The sequence below is a fragment of the Mesoplodon bidens genome, assembly GCF_964165515.1.
Source record: "Mesoplodon bidens genome assembly, chromosome: 11".
In the NCBI taxonomy this organism is placed as follows: domain Eukaryota; kingdom Metazoa; phylum Chordata; class Mammalia; order Artiodactyla; family Ziphiidae; genus Mesoplodon; species Mesoplodon bidens.
In genome coordinates, this window is record NC_138167.1 from 16,837,427 (window position 1) to 16,856,941 (window position 19,515).

General features: G+C 36.5%; 1 protein-coding gene across 1 annotated transcript in view; it reads right to left on the minus strand.

Moving 5' to 3' along the window:
* Positions 1 to 17,955, minus strand: part of ABCC9 (ATP binding cassette subfamily C member 9) — a 144,738-nt gene extending 126,783 nt beyond the window's left edge. The window contains exons 1-5 of the mRNA XM_081250073.1: positions 17,867 to 17,955; positions 15,289 to 15,349; positions 13,797 to 13,958; positions 10,870 to 11,011; positions 5,919 to 6,040 (exon numbers count right to left, since the gene is read on the minus strand). Of these exons, the coding sequence (XP_081106199.1) occupies positions 5,919 to 6,040; positions 10,870 to 11,011; positions 13,797 to 13,938 (406 nt within the window). The 5' untranslated portion in view covers positions 13,939 to 13,958; positions 15,289 to 15,349; positions 17,867 to 17,955. The remainder of the gene's footprint in view (positions 1 to 5,918; positions 6,041 to 10,869; positions 11,012 to 13,796; positions 13,959 to 15,288; positions 15,350 to 17,866) is intronic.
* Positions 17,956 to 19,515: the final 1,560 nt, after the last annotated feature.

Below are 19,515 nucleotides of genomic sequence, written 5' to 3' on the forward strand. Positions count from 1 at the left end.
GAAGCAAGTCACAGGTCCACTCACACTCAAGTCTCAGGTCCACTCACACTCAAAGTATACAGAGTGTGAACACCAGACAGAGATAATGGAGGTAATCTTTGGGTTCTTCAACACACTAAGATATCTAGACATCTCCAAATATTTGGAAATTAAACAATATGCAAGAGGGAAGAGATATGGGGATATATGTATATGTATAGCCAATTCACTTTGTTATAAAGCAGAAACTAACACACCATTGTAAAGCAATTATACTCCAATAAAGATGTTTAAAAAATACATTTCTCATTAACCACATGTTGAAAAAGAAATCACTAGGGAAATTAGAAAACATTTCAACTAAGTTATAAGGAAAATACTACAGATTAAAAAATTAAGAATTGCAAATAATACTTAGAGGAAAATTTATGGCTTTAGATATTTATTTTAGAAAAAATTAGGTCCAAATCAATGACCTAAGTTTCTACCTTAAAAGCTAAGGAAATAACAATGAACAAAATAAAAAGATGAGAGATAACAGTAAAAGGCAATAAAATAGAAAATGAATAACTGAGAAAATGAACAAATCCAACAAGGTTGATTTTTTTGAAAAGATCAAGAAAATTGATAAGTCCCCAGCTAGACCGATCAGGAAAACAACACAGATTTACCAATATTAGGAATAAAAGAAGAGTTATCCTTATGTATCCTATGTACTTAAAAAATATGATCAGGGAATATCTTGAACAACTTTTATGACAATAAATAAAAAAACTTAGATGAAATATAAATTTTCTCTATATGTGAAATCTAAAAGGAAAAGATACAAATGAACTTATTTACAAAACAGAAACAGACTCATAGACTTAGAGAATCAACTTATGGTCACCAGGGGATAAGGATGAGGGGGAGGGATAGTTAGGGAGTTTGAGATTGACATGTACACAGTGCTATATTTAAAATGGATAACGAAAAAGGACCTACTGTAAAGCACAGGGAACTCTGCTTAATATTATCTAACAACCTAAATGGGAAAAGAACTTGAAAAAGAATAGATACATGTATATGTATAACTAAATCACTTTGCTGTACACCTGAAACTAACACAACATTGTTAATCAACTATACTCCAATATAAAATAAAAAGTTAAGAAAATAAAGATAACTTCCCTTGAATCTAAAATAAAAAGTAAAATAAAAATAAGCTTGTGTAATTTCAAGAAACAAAGGAAATTTTCTCAAAAACTATAACTGCCAAAACTGCCATAAGAAGAAACAGATACTCTGAAGAGTCGATAATAAAGAAATAAATTTATAATTTAAAATCCCTCCTTAGTTAAAACTCCAGGCCCAGATGACTTCATTGGTGAATTCTACTGAACATTTAAGGAAGAAATGAAATTAATCTCACACAATGTCCTTCAGAAAACAGAGAAATAGAGAACATTTTCCAATTCATCTGTGTATCCCAGCGTATAAAAGCCTGACAAAGCTATTGTAAGGAAAAAAAAAAAAAACCCAGACCAATATCCCTCACAATAAATGTAAAAAACCCTAACAAACTCTAGCAATATGTAGCATGGATAACAAATCATGACAATGTATGGCTTAGCCCAGTATGTTCGGTTACTTTATCATTTGAAAAACTGATCAGTGTACATTAGCAGAAACAACAGAAATATAGTTGCTACAACTGATGCAGAAAAAAAGTCTTTCAACAAAATTCAACATTTATCATGACTAAAAAAGAGAAACCCTTGAGAAAGCAAAGCTTTGCATAGAAAAAAACTTACTTGATAAGGTCTTATATAAAAAGCTTATAATCAATTTTATAATTAAGTATGAAAGATTATATTTCCCTAAAATCAGGAGCTAGGTAAGGATTTCACTCTCACCATGTCTATTCTGCATCTTACTGGAGGTTCTACGTAGTGCAATACAGCAAGAAAAAGAAAAAAAAAGCATAAAGTTTGAAAAGAAACAAGTATAACTGTCTCTACTTTCAGATGGTATGTTTATTTATATAGAAAATCCCAAAAAACTTACAGAGCAATAATTAAAAGTGATGAGTGAATTTCCAAGGTAGCAAGATACAAGGTCAATATAAAAAACCCGTTGTATTTTACACACTGGCAGAAACAATTGGAAAATAAAATTTTAAATACACTTCCATTTATAACAGCAGTGGTAAAACAAAAAAGCTAATAATAATTTTAACAAGACATGAAAGATCTCTACATCTCTATAAAATATTGCTACAGGAAATGAAAGGAGACCTAAAAAAGTAAAGAATGGATTGTGAGACTCAACATTTTTAAGATGTCAGTTCTCCCCCAAATTTTTCTGTACATTCAGTGCGATCCCTATCATAAGCCCCTCAAGGAATTTTTTTTTAAGTAGAAACTGACGACCTGATTCTAACCCGTATATGGTAATAAAAAAGAACTAAAATATCCAAAACAGTCTTGGGAGTAAAACAAAGAAAACAAGCTGTATGATTGTAATACATGACTTCAAGACCTCCAAAGCTACAGTAATCAAGACAGAATAGTGATGGCATGAAAATCCATGAATGTATCAAAGGAATGGAAAATATAGAGCCAAGAAATAGATCATACTTAAAGTCATTTGCTTTAATTTTTTCAAAGGTCCCAAAGCAATCCAATGAGAAACGGAAAGTCTATTCCACAAATGGTGCTCAAACACAGCTATATATTTGGGAAAAAAAGAACCTTGACACCAACCTCATATACCATACACACAACCAATTTTAAATGGATCACAGTCCTAAAAATAAAAACTGAAAGTATAAAGCTTCTTAAAAAACCCAGGAGAATATGAGGGAAACATATTTTGAGGGAAGGCAAAGATTTAAGACACAGAGAGCAATAACTATACATGAAAAAATAATAAATTATACTACATTAAAATTAAAATCTGTTCATCAAAAGACCCTGTTAAGTAAATGAGTTTGCAAGCCACAGACTGGGAGGGAAATATTCTCAAAACATGTGTCTGATGACAAGCTAGTGTCTAGTATATACAAAATACTCCTACAACTCAATAATAAAAATGCAGTCCAATAAAAAGTGGGCAGGAGATATGAATATGCACTTCACAAAAATAACAAATGGCCAATAAACTCATCAAAAGTGTTCAACATCATTAGTCATCAGGGAAATGCAAATTAAAACCACAATGTCTTATTAGTACACACCCACCAGCATGGCTAAATTAGAAAATCAAGATCATCAAACGGATGTGAAACAACTGGAATTCCCACATGCTGTTAGTGAGCATGTAAAATAAACCACTTTGAGAAAAAATCTGGTGGTTTCTTACAAATATAAACATTTAGGCACCTACCCTATGATCCAGCAATTTCATTCCTAGGTATTTACCCAAGAGAAATAAAAACATACATTCACAAAAAACTTGTACATGCATGTTTATAGCAGCTTTTTTTCATGACAGCCAAAATCTGGAGACAGTCCAGGGGTCTACTCACAAGGGAATGGAAAAACTGTGGTATAGGGGCTTCCCTGGTGGTGCAGTGGTTGAGAATCTGCCTGCTAATGCAGGGGACACGGGTTCGAGCCCTAGTCTGGGAAGATCTCACATGCCACGGAGCAACTGGGCCCGTGAGCCACAACTACTGAGCCTGCACATCTGGAGCCTGTGCTCCACAACAAGAGAGGCCGCGATGGTGAGAGGCCCGCGCACCGCGATGAAGAGTGGCCCCCACTTGCCACAACTGGAGAAAGCCCTTGCACAGAGGCAAAGACCCAATACAGCAAAAATAAATAAATTAATTAATAAACTCCTACCCCCAACATCTAAAAAAAAAAAAAAAAGAAGAACTGTTGTGTTAGATAACACACACACACAAAAAAAAAACAAACTGTGGTATATTTACACAGTGGAATACAACCCGACAATCACAAGAACAAAGTACTGATTGATACTACATTATGGATAACCCTCCAAAAATCATGCTGAGAGAAAGAAGTCTTACACAGAAGAGTTTACACTGTATGATTCAATTTATGTGAAGTTCTAGAACAGGCAACTCTAATCCATGGTGAGAAAAAAATCGGTTAGATGTGCCTCTACAGAGATGAAAATGAGGATTGATTAGTAAGGGGCACAAGAAAATTTTCACGGATGATGACAGTGTTCTAGATCATGATAGGGTTGGTTATACAGGTGGATGAATTTAACAAATTAAGATTTCTGTACTTTGGTATGTAAATTTTATCTCACAAAAAGAACTGCAAACAAATGTTTAACTTTAGCTAATAATATGCATGCTGAAATAATCAGGGAGTGATGAATAGCAATGCCTGCGACTTACTTTAAAATGCATCAAAAAATTAAGATGAATTGATGGATGAATAGGGGAGTGGAAAGATGTAGATATTTGATAAAATAAATAGAAGAAAATGTACACTGAAGAATCTAGGTGGTAGAAAAATAAGTATTCATCTAATGCTTTCAACTTTCTCTCTGTTTGGTGATGTTCATAATATAACGTTGGGACAAAATTACTAGCTCTGGGTTCTTAAAATGTGTGATTCTTCTAGGTCCAAATATTTCTCTCCTAAAATAAGGAGAAAGTTAGACTAGCTTTTAACTCTATAAGTCCTTCCAGAAATATGATCAAATTGTGCCCTCTGTCTTGTATCTACATAAAAATTTAGATCCGGATTCTGACTGCATTTCCTTCAAAATATCATTAAAGTGCACATTTCCTTTCTAATTACATCTTATAACTCTTATATCCGCAACAGTTTTTCAGAAACTTAATGTCAAGAGTATTGAATTCCCAATGTTATATATATTTTTGCTGTTGCCTTTTTTGGGCATCTACATAAGAAGATTTCCGTAATAATATCTGCCTACAATTTTGTACCAAACAGCTTTCTGTTAAGATAATTCTGACTTGGACAAGCCTTTTAAATTAATATTGAACCCTGACAACTTGTTTTTATTTGATTACCTTTGCTAAATCATATAATGTGATGCAACACAGAATTAAATAATCAGCACTTATCACTTATTCATTTCAAATTTTAATGTCCTCTGGATAAACAAATAAAATAATATTCGTGTGGTTTAATCATTCCTTTTCCTAACTGCTATATTCAGTAGTCAATGTCATTTTCATCAAATAACAATCAAACAAAAATCCATGAACCTTAGAAAACTGTAAACATTTACTCACACAAAAACATACAACTCTGCCTACCATTTTAGAGGACACACAGGCCCCTGCAGCCCATGCATAATCCACGTTCTGTATCTTCACCTTTCTATATGAAAGTGTACACCAAGGAATGCAAGGATGGATCACAGTATTACATGTAACTATTTGGGATGAGTTCTTTATTTGAGCATAAAGCAAAAAATAAAATTAGGAAAATTTTAGACAGTCTCTGATTTCCACAGGACAAGAAGGCAAGAGACGCTTATAAAAAGTAATGTTAGGCAGGATGTAGATGTGAGGGGCTATGATTTGGGGGCAGCTGCTTCTCAGGAGAGTATAGTTTTCAGCATGCAATGAACCACACTCCACTGCAGAGAGGCCCCCGATGCCTCAACAGCAATTCTAGGAAGAGTGTGACATGCCCACAGCATCCATGAAAGACTTGGATCTTCGGAAAATGCCTCAGGCCTCCAAACCAGAAGCAGAAACATGAAGAACTAGCTGGGGTGACTTGCTCATGAGATGTCCTGAGGGGATAGAGTTTTCACAGCCTATAATAACTCAAGTTACTTCATCTCCACATTTAATGGGAGAATAAAGAAGAATTAATTATTATGGTTTTCTCATGCCTTCCAATCCCTACCCTTGCTGAGAGAATTTACCATGAGGAAAAAGAAAAACAAATAGCTCTTTGGGGAAAAAACAACAATTACAACACTTGGATCATACTTACCTAAAAGTAATTTAGGAAAATTTGATGTTTCAATATTATGATAATATACTATTGATGTTGTAGTGGCAACAAATCCCATCACGGCCGGCATGAAGAGGTGGAGATGCCGCGACTCGCGCCGTCTACAGAGAGCGGGACAGTATCAGTGTCTACAGCTGATGGTTCCAGACAGCGTCACATTTTGTTTCCAACTTTTTCATTAAAACGTTCTCTTAGCAATATTTAAAATACAGAATGAGGTATTTTATATACAGAATGCTACGAGAACATACAAGGAAGATTACATTGGGAGACATAATTCTGCTGAAAAGACTTGCCCTCACATGGAGGGTTGGGTAAATACAGCTAAACAAGATGTTACAATGCTTACAACAAAAGCAAATGTGTAACAATTCCTATACTGAAGGGCAGAACTGCTGAAATAATTTAACACCTGAAGCAAATAAAAACAATCAGCTGAATATGAACTCTACTGTATGTTAAAGTACATTTATTCTTTTGATAGTTTTCCCAAACTTTATGGCCTTCAGTGGCTTCTCCATTTTCATTAATTCATTCAACACATATGTGTTTGCTGGTCCAGACACTATTAGATTGTGGGATGCAACAGTGAACAAGACAAGATATAGTGTCTGTGGTCACAAAGTCTAGAGTCTATTGAGAAGAACAATAGGAAATAGGGAATTATAACACAGGTGAAGGGAATGGGAATGCATGTAAGGCTAGTGCCTGAGACAGAGAAAGCCTTGAGAAAGGAGTGACTTCTAAACTGAGACCTTAAGAAGAGGAATTGCTCCTCAGAGGAAGTAGAAGAAGACTATTCCAGACAGAGGGTCTAGATACGTCCGAGGATACTACTACAAGAAATTCAGTGTGACTGCAAGGACATGAGACTTCGTTCTGAGGGCAATAAAGAGCTTCAGGTGGATTGGAAATATGCCAGGACAGATGTGCATGGTAGACAGCCCTCAAGTCCATTTGTATTAATAATGCCATACAGTTAAACATTTACATTTTCTCAAATTATTGAAATATATTGGTACACAAACGGTATAGAGAAGGAAGTAAATAGTTCAAGAGTGAAGGAAAGAGGAAGATTTGGGAAGGTCATTTCAGAAAAGGTATAGTTGACAATGAGAATTGAAATATAAAAAGGAAGCCACTACTCAGGAAAGCGGTGGAAGAGCACTTAAAAAACAGGGAACAGAATGTGTAAAATTCCAAGTAGTTTAATGTTCCTTAAGTAGTAAGTTTGAGATCAGTTGTATTATGAAAGGCATTGTATGCCATGGTAAGGAGCTAAAATCTAATCTTGCAGAAAACAGAAATAGTTTAACAGGAAAGTGGTAGAATAAGATTAGGATTTTAGAGTTAGATCAATCTGGTAGTAGTGTGGATGATGGAGTTGGTAGGTACTGTGCGTGTCTGAGGTGAGGGGAGAGACACAGAAGAAGGAAAGTAGTTAGTAAACTATGGGGAGAGGCCAGGTGAGAGATGATGAAAGCCTGAGTTGAGCTTTGGCAGCAGTAACATGAAGGAGATAATACAGTCTTTTGACAGTCTTTTTCTTCCTTCTCTTTGGACCACAGTAAGCCTTAGAGAAGTCACTTCTGGAGCAGGGTAACTTAGAGGTTAGAGTGATGAGAACTTTACATGGAGAAGTAATTTGCATGTATGAGTTAGGAAGGTGTTTTGCAGGTATGTTACAGGCTTACTTTAAACCATTTAACTTATGCTCCAAAGTAACTGTAATTTAATATTGGTAGAATACCAAATTATGAGTAGCTTTAATTGTATGTTTAAAGTCATATGTTCACTTGGAAAAGGCTGTCAAAATGAACAGGACTTAGCGTTAAGGTATAAGTGTGATGGTGATGGAGATGTAGAGAACAGTTCCCAGGGTGCTTGGGCAGATGGTGATAAGATTTTAAGAGGAAGAGCCCATTGGAGAGAGGAATGTATGGAATGTGAAGGTGTCTAATAAACATGCAAAAGAAGATGCCTAAAAGGCAAGTGTACGTGGAGATCTGGAACATAATCAGGGACGTTTGGAGTTATTAATACAAAGAGGGTAATGAAATTGTGATTGTACTATGGTAGCGTAAGAGCAGGCTTAAAAACCACCCACTTCCTCCCAGAAACAGTTCAAATAATCAAAGAGAAAAAGTAGGAAATAAATAGTTCATCGTTACGGAAATTAAGAAATGCTTCTAATACTCTTTAATTATTGAAGCAAAGAAAGAATCAAAAGGCCACTTAATATTTAGAAAATTTAAAAATGAGCACACTACCCATAAAGGCCTATGAAAAGTGGTCAAAACCATACCCAGAAGAAAATTATAATCTTAAACATATTCAATAAGAAATTATTATAATAATAAATTAAGTAGTCAATTCAAGAAGTTAGAAAAAGAATAACAAACAGTAAGGGAGGCAACAATAAAGGATTAATAAAGACAGCAGAAGCTACAGTAGGGTTATATTTACTTTATTTCTTTATTAGGAATTTAATATGTTTCTTAACCATACTAGTATTTTTATTAAGATTTCTATCACATTCTAACTGCTCTACTTACAATGTAGTATATTTTTTGAGTGTCCCAAAACCCTATTGTTTCCTTTAACCTCTATTATTTTTAGAGAAAGATTTGCAGACTTAAGTGTTTTGGTAGAAGCATAAATATCCTATTATAGGAGAAAATATTTAGTCAGAAAGTTAGAGAGAAAACCAAAAACTATATAGCACAGAAAACAAAAGAACAATTTCAAAAAAAGAGAAAATGATAGAAATGAAAACCTAAGTGAAAACACAACAATAGTGAAGATTTTAATTTACACCTTTTGAATTTGATGGATTAAATAATATAAAAATAATGAACACACAGGACTGTAGCAATCCAATGAGTAAACTCAATAAAATTTTGTCTCCTATAAAGAATATATATTATTTCTTAATACTCATTAATTACTTATAAAATGATGAAATATTTGACTATAATGAAGATGTTAATGTCCCAGAAGGTATTCATTTAATAAATTATATGCTCTAATAATAAACCAATCAAATCATATTAAAGAGCAAACTGAAAATGATTCCTAGACCTAGGAGAGTATCTCCACCAGAATCACAAATTATTTAGATAGAAATAAAAAAGAGAATACTTCTTAGGAAAACCGGTGCAAAACAGGATGTTTCAAAAGAAAAATTAATAGCTTTGATATTTGTATTACTAAAAAAGACAATCAAATATTCAATCAGGAAAGCCTGCGCATTGTTTCACTGATTATAATGGGCATTTGTGATATTTTAGGTAAAAAACAGTTCTTAAAATTTTGTTAAAAAAAAAAGAAAGAAGGAAAGAAGGCATGATCAGCAGTGCCAAATATAATAAGTATGTTAAAGAGGAAAAGATGTCCATGAAGGCATCATTAATGTTCTCTGGGATACTTGTAGAAGCAGTTTCCAGAATAGGACAAGGCATGAGAGAAAGCAAACAAAATCTTTGGGTTCAGAAGTAACTGGAAGATGTCTTTTGGAGACTCCTGGATGAAAAGGGGAATGAGAAGAGTCTGCAGCAAAAGAATGGGAGAGGGTAGCACAAGATCAAAGGTGTATTTCTGCTTGTTTTTAGCATGGGTCTCTTATATCACTACGGCTATAAAAAAAGTTTCCGTCATTAGCACATGTCCTCATTATTAGCTCAGCCTCTGTCTTAAGTCTCTGACTGAATCTACACATCAACCATGAGGCTGGAAAGGAGGACTCATCCTTGCCCACACGATATCAAGCTTTCAGGACACATGGGACTTCCACTATATACAAGTACATAAAAACATGGAGAGTTAGCCTGTATGTTAAGGGAATAAAAAAATGAAGACTAGAATTGGATATGCTAATACAAAAATGCCAAAGAGTTGTAAGCAATTCTCAATAACAGCCAATAAGCTTCTAAATGCTTGGAGAGGCGACATATCTTAGGGTCTCCGATTTTCCTTCTAATCAGAAACTAAGATGTGCACATATATGCAAAGAACTGTCATAAAACATTACAAAATAGATGGCTCCATGATAAAACTCTTGAAGTTTCATTCCTTGTTAACTGCAACAGAAAAACATAAACCTCAGGAGAGGTTCTTATTCGATAAGAGGAAAATGATTTTCAAAACTTTCTTTTTTAGACTTAAAAGACCTTTTCAAATCAATTCTTCAATGAAAGATATACCATTTAGTGTAATTTCATAATTGAAATTTTCTTATTACTTGAGTTTATTTTCTGTTACTGTGTGATAAAAATATTTCTCCCACATTATGTTCAAGTTCAATGGAATTTATTACATTCTAACTGCCTAATACAAACTTCTTCTTTTATAAGAATGACAAAATTCCTTCAAAAATAGGGGTTTCATGACAAATCCTGATTTTGAAATAGTTATGTGCTTTGCCTCAATTTGTAGCTGTATCCTCACTGGTTCTCAGACTCCTTTAATGTCTGCCTCATCTATCTTTGCTATTTTACAAAGTAAATTGAAATATCTGAGAACTTGGTATATATATTTATACATAAATATATAACCATTGGAGCTATATGTTAAAATAGACAATTCTTCTTGCTATTTATATCTAGTTTGAAAGATAAGGTAAACGTCAAAATGTTTAAAAAGAGAGAACTTTCTGCCAGGGCTTTGTAGACAAAGGAGCAAAGAAACAGAAAACACAGCAATGAGCACAAGCCCCAGAGATCTGAACTTGTATTATCAGAGAAAGGATGCAGCACCACAAAAATACAGACAAGATGCATGTTTATCGTATAAAGTGGGTGACATCTGTGGCGCCTAATAAGTTATAACCAAACAGTTAAGGCTGACTTGGTACGTTACACTCTTAACTGCTATCCATAGCAACATACCCACTAGGATTGCATAACCCCATTAACTAAGTGGAGTCACTTACGAATCTGAAACGATGCCTTCTGCTATTTCACACACATGCACAAATAGGAGGGCAAACGTAAGAATCCATCTCAGGTTGTGTCCAGGAAAATGAAGCCACGTATTGTGATGAATTTGTACTTTTGAGCTTTGACTCCCCCACCCTGAAAAAGGTAAAGAGGTAAACAAAGGATCAATTAGAATCATGGAAATAATTTACATTGTGATATGCTGGGTGGCATGGGGGTCCTGAAACCTTATTCCTTTCTAGGATAGCAATAGAAAGCCTGGGCTATTTTCATTATGTTAAAAAAAAAAAAGAACAACTTCAATTAATTTTTCCAAGACTGCCTAGGTTTACACGTTAACATTTGTTGCCTTGCTTAGGAATAACACAAACTCTGGATGACAGCCTGGTTATTTCATGCTCATTAAGCTCTTACTAACAGGTCTCTGATTCACTCAAAAGAAAAATAAATTAATGATGATATTAATAAAAGCAATTTGGAGTCTCAAATCTTTCAAAAGATGGGATCTGTGGGAGGATTGACCGAAAAAAAAACCCATTCTTGGTGATGAAATATAGGACCCATTGGTTGAGTCAACTCTTAATCATATGCATATCATGCAAGAAAAATGATAACCTATGACCCGGCCAGCACTATTCAGCAGTGCTAGTGGTATTTTCTCAAAGAAAGCTAAAGCGTTGTTGATTGACAAGCTTTTAAGGAGGCTCAAGAGCATTATAGGTTCACCCTTAGTTCCTCACTGAAGAAAAGAATTAGTTCTCAGATTACGTTTTAGTAAAATTTTGATGGTTTCCCCTCAAAAACACAGAGTAATGTCAACTCATATATGAGGTGCTAAGAAAGGACCCCACTCTTGTCTCTTCTGTCACCGTTATTTTCTCAATTTTTTGACTATAGAGAAACCCCACATACTTCAAGAATGAATGGGGGTGTGCGTTAAAAGTACTGAAGGAAGAAATTTCTGTTATTTCTGGACAAAAGGGACCCCTAAAGCATTCTTTGAAAAGAATACTGATTCATATCTTAGTTGTTCATTATTTGAAAATTAGTTACATTTCACATATTCTACTAGAATTTATGCTGTAAATTCCTGCAGGCAAGCTCTGTATTTTTTTTGCAACATTGTCATTTTCCTTATACCTGATACTTCTTTGAGATTTATTTATGATTTCTCACTAACTCAAGTAGCCAATGTTATGGATCAGTAGTCTGCATTTTTCTCCACCATTTCCCTTTGACAATGTTAATTCCAATTCCACTTGATTCAAATACCCTTTTGCCAGCCTCTTTGTTCCCTGCTAGAGATGCAAACAGGACTGTAATAATAATTGCTCTCAATAAGTTAATTGGATGTCAAAAAGGAATTATTAACTGTAAAATTGCAATAAAAAACAATGTTCTACTTTTGGCCAAAGGGCATTCTTAATGTCCTACAAATGCCACCACACATACAAGAAGTCCTGGTCCCAATATATTTAACGTCTATGAATTTGTTTGACATGAATAACTATGTACCAAGAGTTATGTTGGTCTCTACATAATATATGTCATATAACAGAAACCCTTTGGTCACTGTTAGAATGCTAGGCACATAGTAATCCCTCAATTAAGACTTGTTCAATGAAGAAGTAAAAGCATACAAATTATTTTTAAACTTTTTTAAAGCGGATCCTTAAATTATGCTTGCTTTTTTTTTTTTTTTTTTTTTTTTTGCGGTACACGGGCCTCTCACTCTTGTGGCCTCTCCAGTTGCAGAGCACAGGCTCCGGACGCGCAGGCTCAGCGGCCATGGCTCACAGGCCCAGCCACTCCACGGCATGTGGGATCCTCCCAGACCGGGGCACGAACCCGTGTCCCCTGCATCGTCAGGCGGACTCTCAATCACTGCGCCACCAGGGAAGCCCCTATGCTTGCTTTCTTAACAAAACAGTCTGATTGTTTTCTCATTTATTTTTATGAGCAAAATCATGCATGGGAATATTAAGCACCAAATTCAAAATAGTGGTTACCTCTTTTGAAAGGACAGGAACATAGGATGCAGGAAGAGGAAGAGGATCAGGAAACGGTATTCATACTTTTAGATTCCTTAAAGTGAGTGTGGTAAAGTCAATAAATGTTTATTACATTAACCTCTGTCATTTTTATATATGAAAAATATTTTATAATTTAAAAATGCTAAAAAGTCTATTTTGGTTGTTTTGGAAAAGTTATACAAATTATACATAATCGCTCTAAATAATTGTATTTTGTGTGGATATATATATATGTAAACTGCAAAATAATAGGGAAAACTATATTTTTACCTTCTTCCTAAATAGTTTGCACATGTACTCTTTCTACCTGAAACACACCCTATTTTTTACTTGCACGCTCTGTATCTTTCAAGTCCCTAAACATGTCACTCTATGCATTGTCCCCACCAGCCCCAAAGAGAGTTAGTTGCTCTGGCAGGCAAACGCCCAGGATAATTTGTTCCTGTATCTGTAAATGTGCTTACAAGGTGGTGTTGGCATTTCTCTTCACTTTCTGACACACTTGTTTCACTGGAAAATTCCTGTGAATATTCCAGGCAAGTACTGTGTTTTACCGATTTTTCATTCTCTTCACCTAGCACAAAGCAAGCACTCACCAAATACTTTTGATCTATCTCATATAATTCTCTTTTCCTCTTTTTAAAAAACTGCTGCTACTTGAAGTCCATTTCTAAGAAGGCATGTGACTTCTACTTTATCTATAGAATATCAAATGCCAAAAACATAAGTAATTGGAAAACAAAATACTTGCTTGTTCTTTTCCCATAGACTTACATGCTAGTTCTCGTGCTGGAGAAATTACATCAACATTATACCAAATCTCAGCCATTAACAAGACTCTTCTTATAAACACTAGGTGATGAACTGTAGGACAGTAGGTTACTTACCAATAAACAATATTGGAAAAGTGATAAACAACAGGAAGACGTGAGGGACCAAGTTGAGGGCATCCACAAAACAGGGATTTTGCAACACACCATCGTAGATATTATATGAAGAAATATTGTTACCACAGAATGAAAGGCTCATGTCTTCTTATATAGTTTACTCTAAAAGGGAGAGAAGGGAGGAAAAGCCTCTTATTATGAAATTCTCCTTCATTAAATTATAGCCTTAAAGAGGTGTTATATCATAAAATTAACCCCCTTTATTTTTGCAGTTGAGGAAATAGAAAACTCTATGCCAAAGTTATTCAAGATTTACTTATAAAGGCCTTATACCTTCCATAAGGTCCACTTTTCAATAGGTTTTTTTTCCAGATTAAAATATTCCAGTTTAATTTGGAAAATACATAATATTTGATATCTACCAATAGTGGTAGCTCAAAGTAGTGTTTGTCTAAATAAATAATCAAAAAACAAAAATGGTTGTTTATCAAGAAAAAGGGGGAAAAATGAAACTGACTGAAAAGTCAAAATGGTGTAATATCAAATCCTTTCCCATGGTCATTCATTGAAAATGCTTTCACAAACAACTTCAGCTGGACACAATTTACTGCAACATTTCATTCATTGCAGGAAATAGTAATACAAAGAGACCAACTCAGAGGCAACCAGCATACAGCCTTTTTCTGAACAACAGAAAAATCAAGTGTTTAAGACTACTTAAATATAATTCAAGTGACAAGTTAATGAAACTACTCAGGTCCCAGGGTCACAGCCTATTCTTACATGAAATGCACCCTACTCAAGTTTTGAAACAAAGGATGCTTTTTTATTGGAAAGCTCTATTCCATTAGAGGAGAAGTAGACAAGCTTAGAGAAGAAACAGAGGTCAGGATTACACACGGTTTTCTTAGCCATTGTTGGGATTCTGGCTTCTACTCTGAATGAAATGGAGCCACTGAGAGGGTGGAGATCAGAGGAGTGACAAGCTCTGACTTACAACATTTTCAATGAATTCTTACTGCTGTGCTGAAACATGGTGTAAGAGCGAGGGTCTATCTCATCAAATGTGAAATGCCAGCAAGAGTTTTAGCATTCGGAAAACTTCTTTTATAATGTCTACTATTTATTTTGCACCTACTAAATTCTGGGAACTTTGTAAACATTATTTAAGCCCTCAGAACAATGAAGCAATGTTTGTGGAGCTCTTCATATTTTACAGAGGATGCTATTGATGTTCAGAGAGGTTCAATAACTTGCCAACCAGTAGAGTAGCCAGAATCCACAGACATGTGTCTGACTATAAACTATGTTCATCCCACGCCATCACATCATTGCTTTTTTTAAAGCAATCTCTTCTCTATTCATATTAAAATAAGCAGCAGTTTAAGCTTTCAACCTCACTGGACTTTGTTTCTTTTCCATACTTATGTCACCTTGGATTCTGAGTTAGGTTATTCAAGCTTGGCAAAGGTTTAGATAACTAAAATAGTACCTTTTCTCTCTTCCCTTTCATTGATAATTGATTTAGTAATGGTCACGAATCATATTTTTTCCTAGAAAAAAACAAAATGTGTTATACAGAAAAGACTGGCAACAGTAGGAAAACTATTGGAGAAATCAAATTTTAAACAAAAATTTTATAAAACATATGAATAGAACAACTAGTTAGAAAGTCTGTGTATTAACAGTCTGTAAGTGGTCATATGGAATTCCTCTCATATTATTTCTGGTAAGACTTTTTTTTTCTTATGTCCTCTAGTCAAGACCTTTTTTCATGTTTTTAAAAAAATGTTATATTTTTTTAAAAACTCAAGATGAAGTTATATACTTGCCAAATCCTTACCAACTGTTAAGGTTCTAAACTAGATAAGGGAATTTTTAAAAGGACTTGAGATTTTTAAACTAGCAGTAAAATGGAAGTTCTGAGTTTATAATTGTATGTTAGATGTATTTCTGGTAAAAATGAAGAAAACAGAAACTGAAAAATAATAGCTTGTAATGGAATTTTTAAGACTACATCCTTTACTTAATAGAAGTGATAAAAGGAAACTTTAAGTTCACTCTTATTTGAAAGACATGTATAAACTGTTTCCTAGAACAAGCCGGAAAATAATTTTTACTTTAGCTAGTTTTATAATCTTATCAAAAGTTATAGTATTCCAATTGGCTACATTTATAAACCTTGATATTTCATCATGATCACTGAGCCAGATGCTAAAATATAATCTGAATTTGCAAAACATATATATACTTCATTAACGATAAGCACTGCCTGCCTGGTATTTAATCAATCCTGAAACCTACCAATTAAGTAACCTTTGGATATGTAACTGTGGAAAGAAAATATCAGAAAAGTACAACAACCTGAAAAAGTAAAAGAATATTTTGAGCCATGCACTTGATGTCTGGGACTTTAGGCCATTAATCAATTAAGTGTAAAAATACTTCTTGATGCTGACCATGCACTGGGCATTAGGAGTTCAGCAGTGCACATAACAGAAACAGTCCCTGTGGTCTTAGGCTATATAAATCAGACTAGATTAATCCCAAACATTCTTGGTATAATGTAAAGGTATCCCAAACATTCTTGGTATACTGCAAAGGTTATGATCCAAAAGACAGGGAAATATACAATGACATAATGGCACTAAAGTGCATACTTTCATACTGGTAAAGTAAAAACTTCAGAATGATGTTTTTCTACCATACTCTTAACCTCACATTTCCCCTTGGCTCCCAGCCTGTTCACTGTCTCTCTCTGCATCCCTCCTTTTGCTTTTATTCTGCCTCTTCCTCTATCCTTTTCCCCTTACCCCTTAGCCTTCTCCTCCCCAACACCCAGCCTTATGCAGCACATTCTAATAACCAGCCCTTACTACAACCCAACACGGACAAAAAGAGGGAAAAAGTAAACTTATTGCAGATCTGTTGACATTGTTTGTGTTCACCTGAGGCGTTGTATTCAATCAGGATTTTTCAACTAATTCTTAAATCTCCAATTGTCATTCAGGGTTTCCCTCCCAGAACCCAAGTTAAGTTGGGAATGCTTTGGGAAGGGTATAAATTGCTGCTCTTGCTGGATAAATGCTGTCACATGACACCTACAGCCCCACCCCTTCTGGAGCTGCCTAGTTCAGCCAACACTGACAGAGGCCCCAGCATCCAGGGGGAGGGAGAGGGAAGGAGGCCAGATAGGAAGATATGACATTTTTCTCCCCACAAGCATAAACCCACAGAAAGATGTTCCACTGTTTATGATAGCTGATAGGGCTGGAGAATTTGACTGAATGAACTTTAAAGACAAACACCAAAAGTGAAACTTCGATTCTAGGGATGATCTGTAGAGTAGAAAACGTAAAACAAAAATATTCCTTGATGACCAAACTTATGATTTCACGGCAAGAATACTACCCTCAGTATTCTTACGCCTTGAAATGTATTGGGTGAAGTTCCACACCCTCAGGATTTATAACATTTGGATTCAGTTGATGAATATAAAGTAAATAAGTGAAAACTAGCACTCTTTTCTGTTCACCCAGCAGACAGCATCAGTTCTGATGGAACAGCAATCCCAGAGAATTTAACATGCTGGAAACACCTGAAGAAAACATGCTAAATGCAATATAAAAAGCTTGCATTCTCACACACAAAATAACTCATTCTTCAGTTATTCAGAGATTAACCAAATTCTGTTGTGAGACACAAACACAACATTTTAAAGAACTTACTCAAGGCTTTATCATCATCTAGGGTATGTTCAGGATCAGATCACTTAGGAAAACAAATGTAATTAAGTTATTTGAAGTTATTCAGTCCATGGTTCATAAAATACGAAGTAAAAGACATCTGTTTGTCTATCTATGTATGAATGACAGATCCAAGTAGGAAATCACAAGCGAAAAAGTCCCGACTTCTGATTTAGTGCCTGATCTGAAGCACCCATCGAAGTTCTACTGCATACCAAAGGAAATGTTGGAACAACTCAGCAGATAAGATTTCTTACACAGACACTCCAGTGATTCTTTTTTTTTTTTATCCCACACTGGACAAATAAAGTAACAAATAAATACCTTGGGCAATCGCTTGACGCTGCTTCAAACCCCTACTGGCGCACTTGCACTACCTTCGAAACACCGGCTTCCTACACTGTCTTAAGTGTAAATTTCAAAGCAGGACGCAGAACTCCTATAAATCAAAGAGGAACACAAATTAAGCAGATGGAAAGTTACCTCATGAACAAGACGGAAATGTCTGAGAGGGAAAAAAAATGTAATAACTCCTTTCACTACATCCAGTTGGTTTAAGCAGGAGCCGACCAGAGTTTTCTAAGTAAAGCTGGAAACCTGATCTCCACGCCCTCTCTTCCCCGGCTGGGGCCCGGTCCCTTCATCCTAGAAATAGCGACGGCAAAGGCGAAGCGCCGCGAGAGTGCGCGGCAGCCTTCTAGTTGCCGAAAGATTAGATCAAAATCGACAGCTAGAGAGTTTTCTGTAAAATTCTGAAACGCTATTTATGTAGAAGACACGGACTCACTTACTCCGAAGGCAGCGTTTCCTCCCCTGGCCGAAGCACGCCGGGCGCCGAGCGGATTATTTTTAGGGTAGTGGGAGATCAGCTGCTGCCTCCTATCGAGTTTCTCAATTGCACAAACTGCTCTGGGCTGGGGCGGACGCGGCGACTCCGAGGCAGGAAACTGGGAAGAAGCCCCGAGCGAACGCCGCGCCTGGGACTGGAGACCCTCCCCACCCCCGCTCGGCCCAGCTTTCCGCCGCGGAGCGGCAAACTTGGGGCGCGCGAGACAAGGATTTTACAAGTAATGTGCGTCTCCCCAATTCATTAGACGCCGAAACTTAACAATCTACGATTCCGTTATCCCCAGAGTCGAGTTTCCCAACGTTAAAACACGCAAGGTCACTTGCACTTGTAATTTTTTTTTTTTTACCCCAGGCTCTGAATGCGCCCTTGTATTAACCACATAAAGAAGAGGATTTGGGGGTTTCACCATTTTCCCCCTGAGCGGACCGGGGAAAGGAAGGGCTCATTCCACACGGAGGAAACGGCTGCCAGGCTGTATCCTTGCGTGGGAATGTCTCGCCTGAGCAACGCAAGCTCAAGCCGAATAATCGCCCCAGTGCCCCGGGGAAACCTGGTGACTCCTCTGGACCAGTCGCCGCGCTCCCGAAGGGCGACCTTTAACCCTTGCCCCCCGAAAGTGGGGCTTTGGCTTCCCACGGGTTTACAATCAGTTCCCCTCACGCTTGTTCCCGACCAAAGAGATCACAAAGTCTCAAGGAGATAACGTGTTTAAAATACACTCACGCCACAAGAACTCCTCAAGCCGTAAATTTTGTCCCGGGCAACCCTCTGTAATTAACACTCGTTTTTATCAGGGGTCAGTCAACATGAAAGAACCATTGTTTTCGTCAACTGTCCTGATCTGAGAAAGGATGGTCAGCCCAGAGGGCTGGTGCCTCCGAGGCTCTGTGCGCGACCCCCGAGGAGCACCACTCCAGGCCCGCGGGCAGCCGGAGCTGGTCCCCAGACCCCAACCCCAAACCCCAAACCCCGGCGGCCTCTCCGACTCGGGGTCGAGCCGCCCCTCGCCCTGCCAGCCCCGGGCTTTCTCCGCGGGCGCCTCCCTCTCGGAAGGTCGCTGCTTTCCCGGGTGAGGCCCGGCCTCCTCGGCCAGCGACTGAAGCCGGGAGTCGCGGCCGCTAGG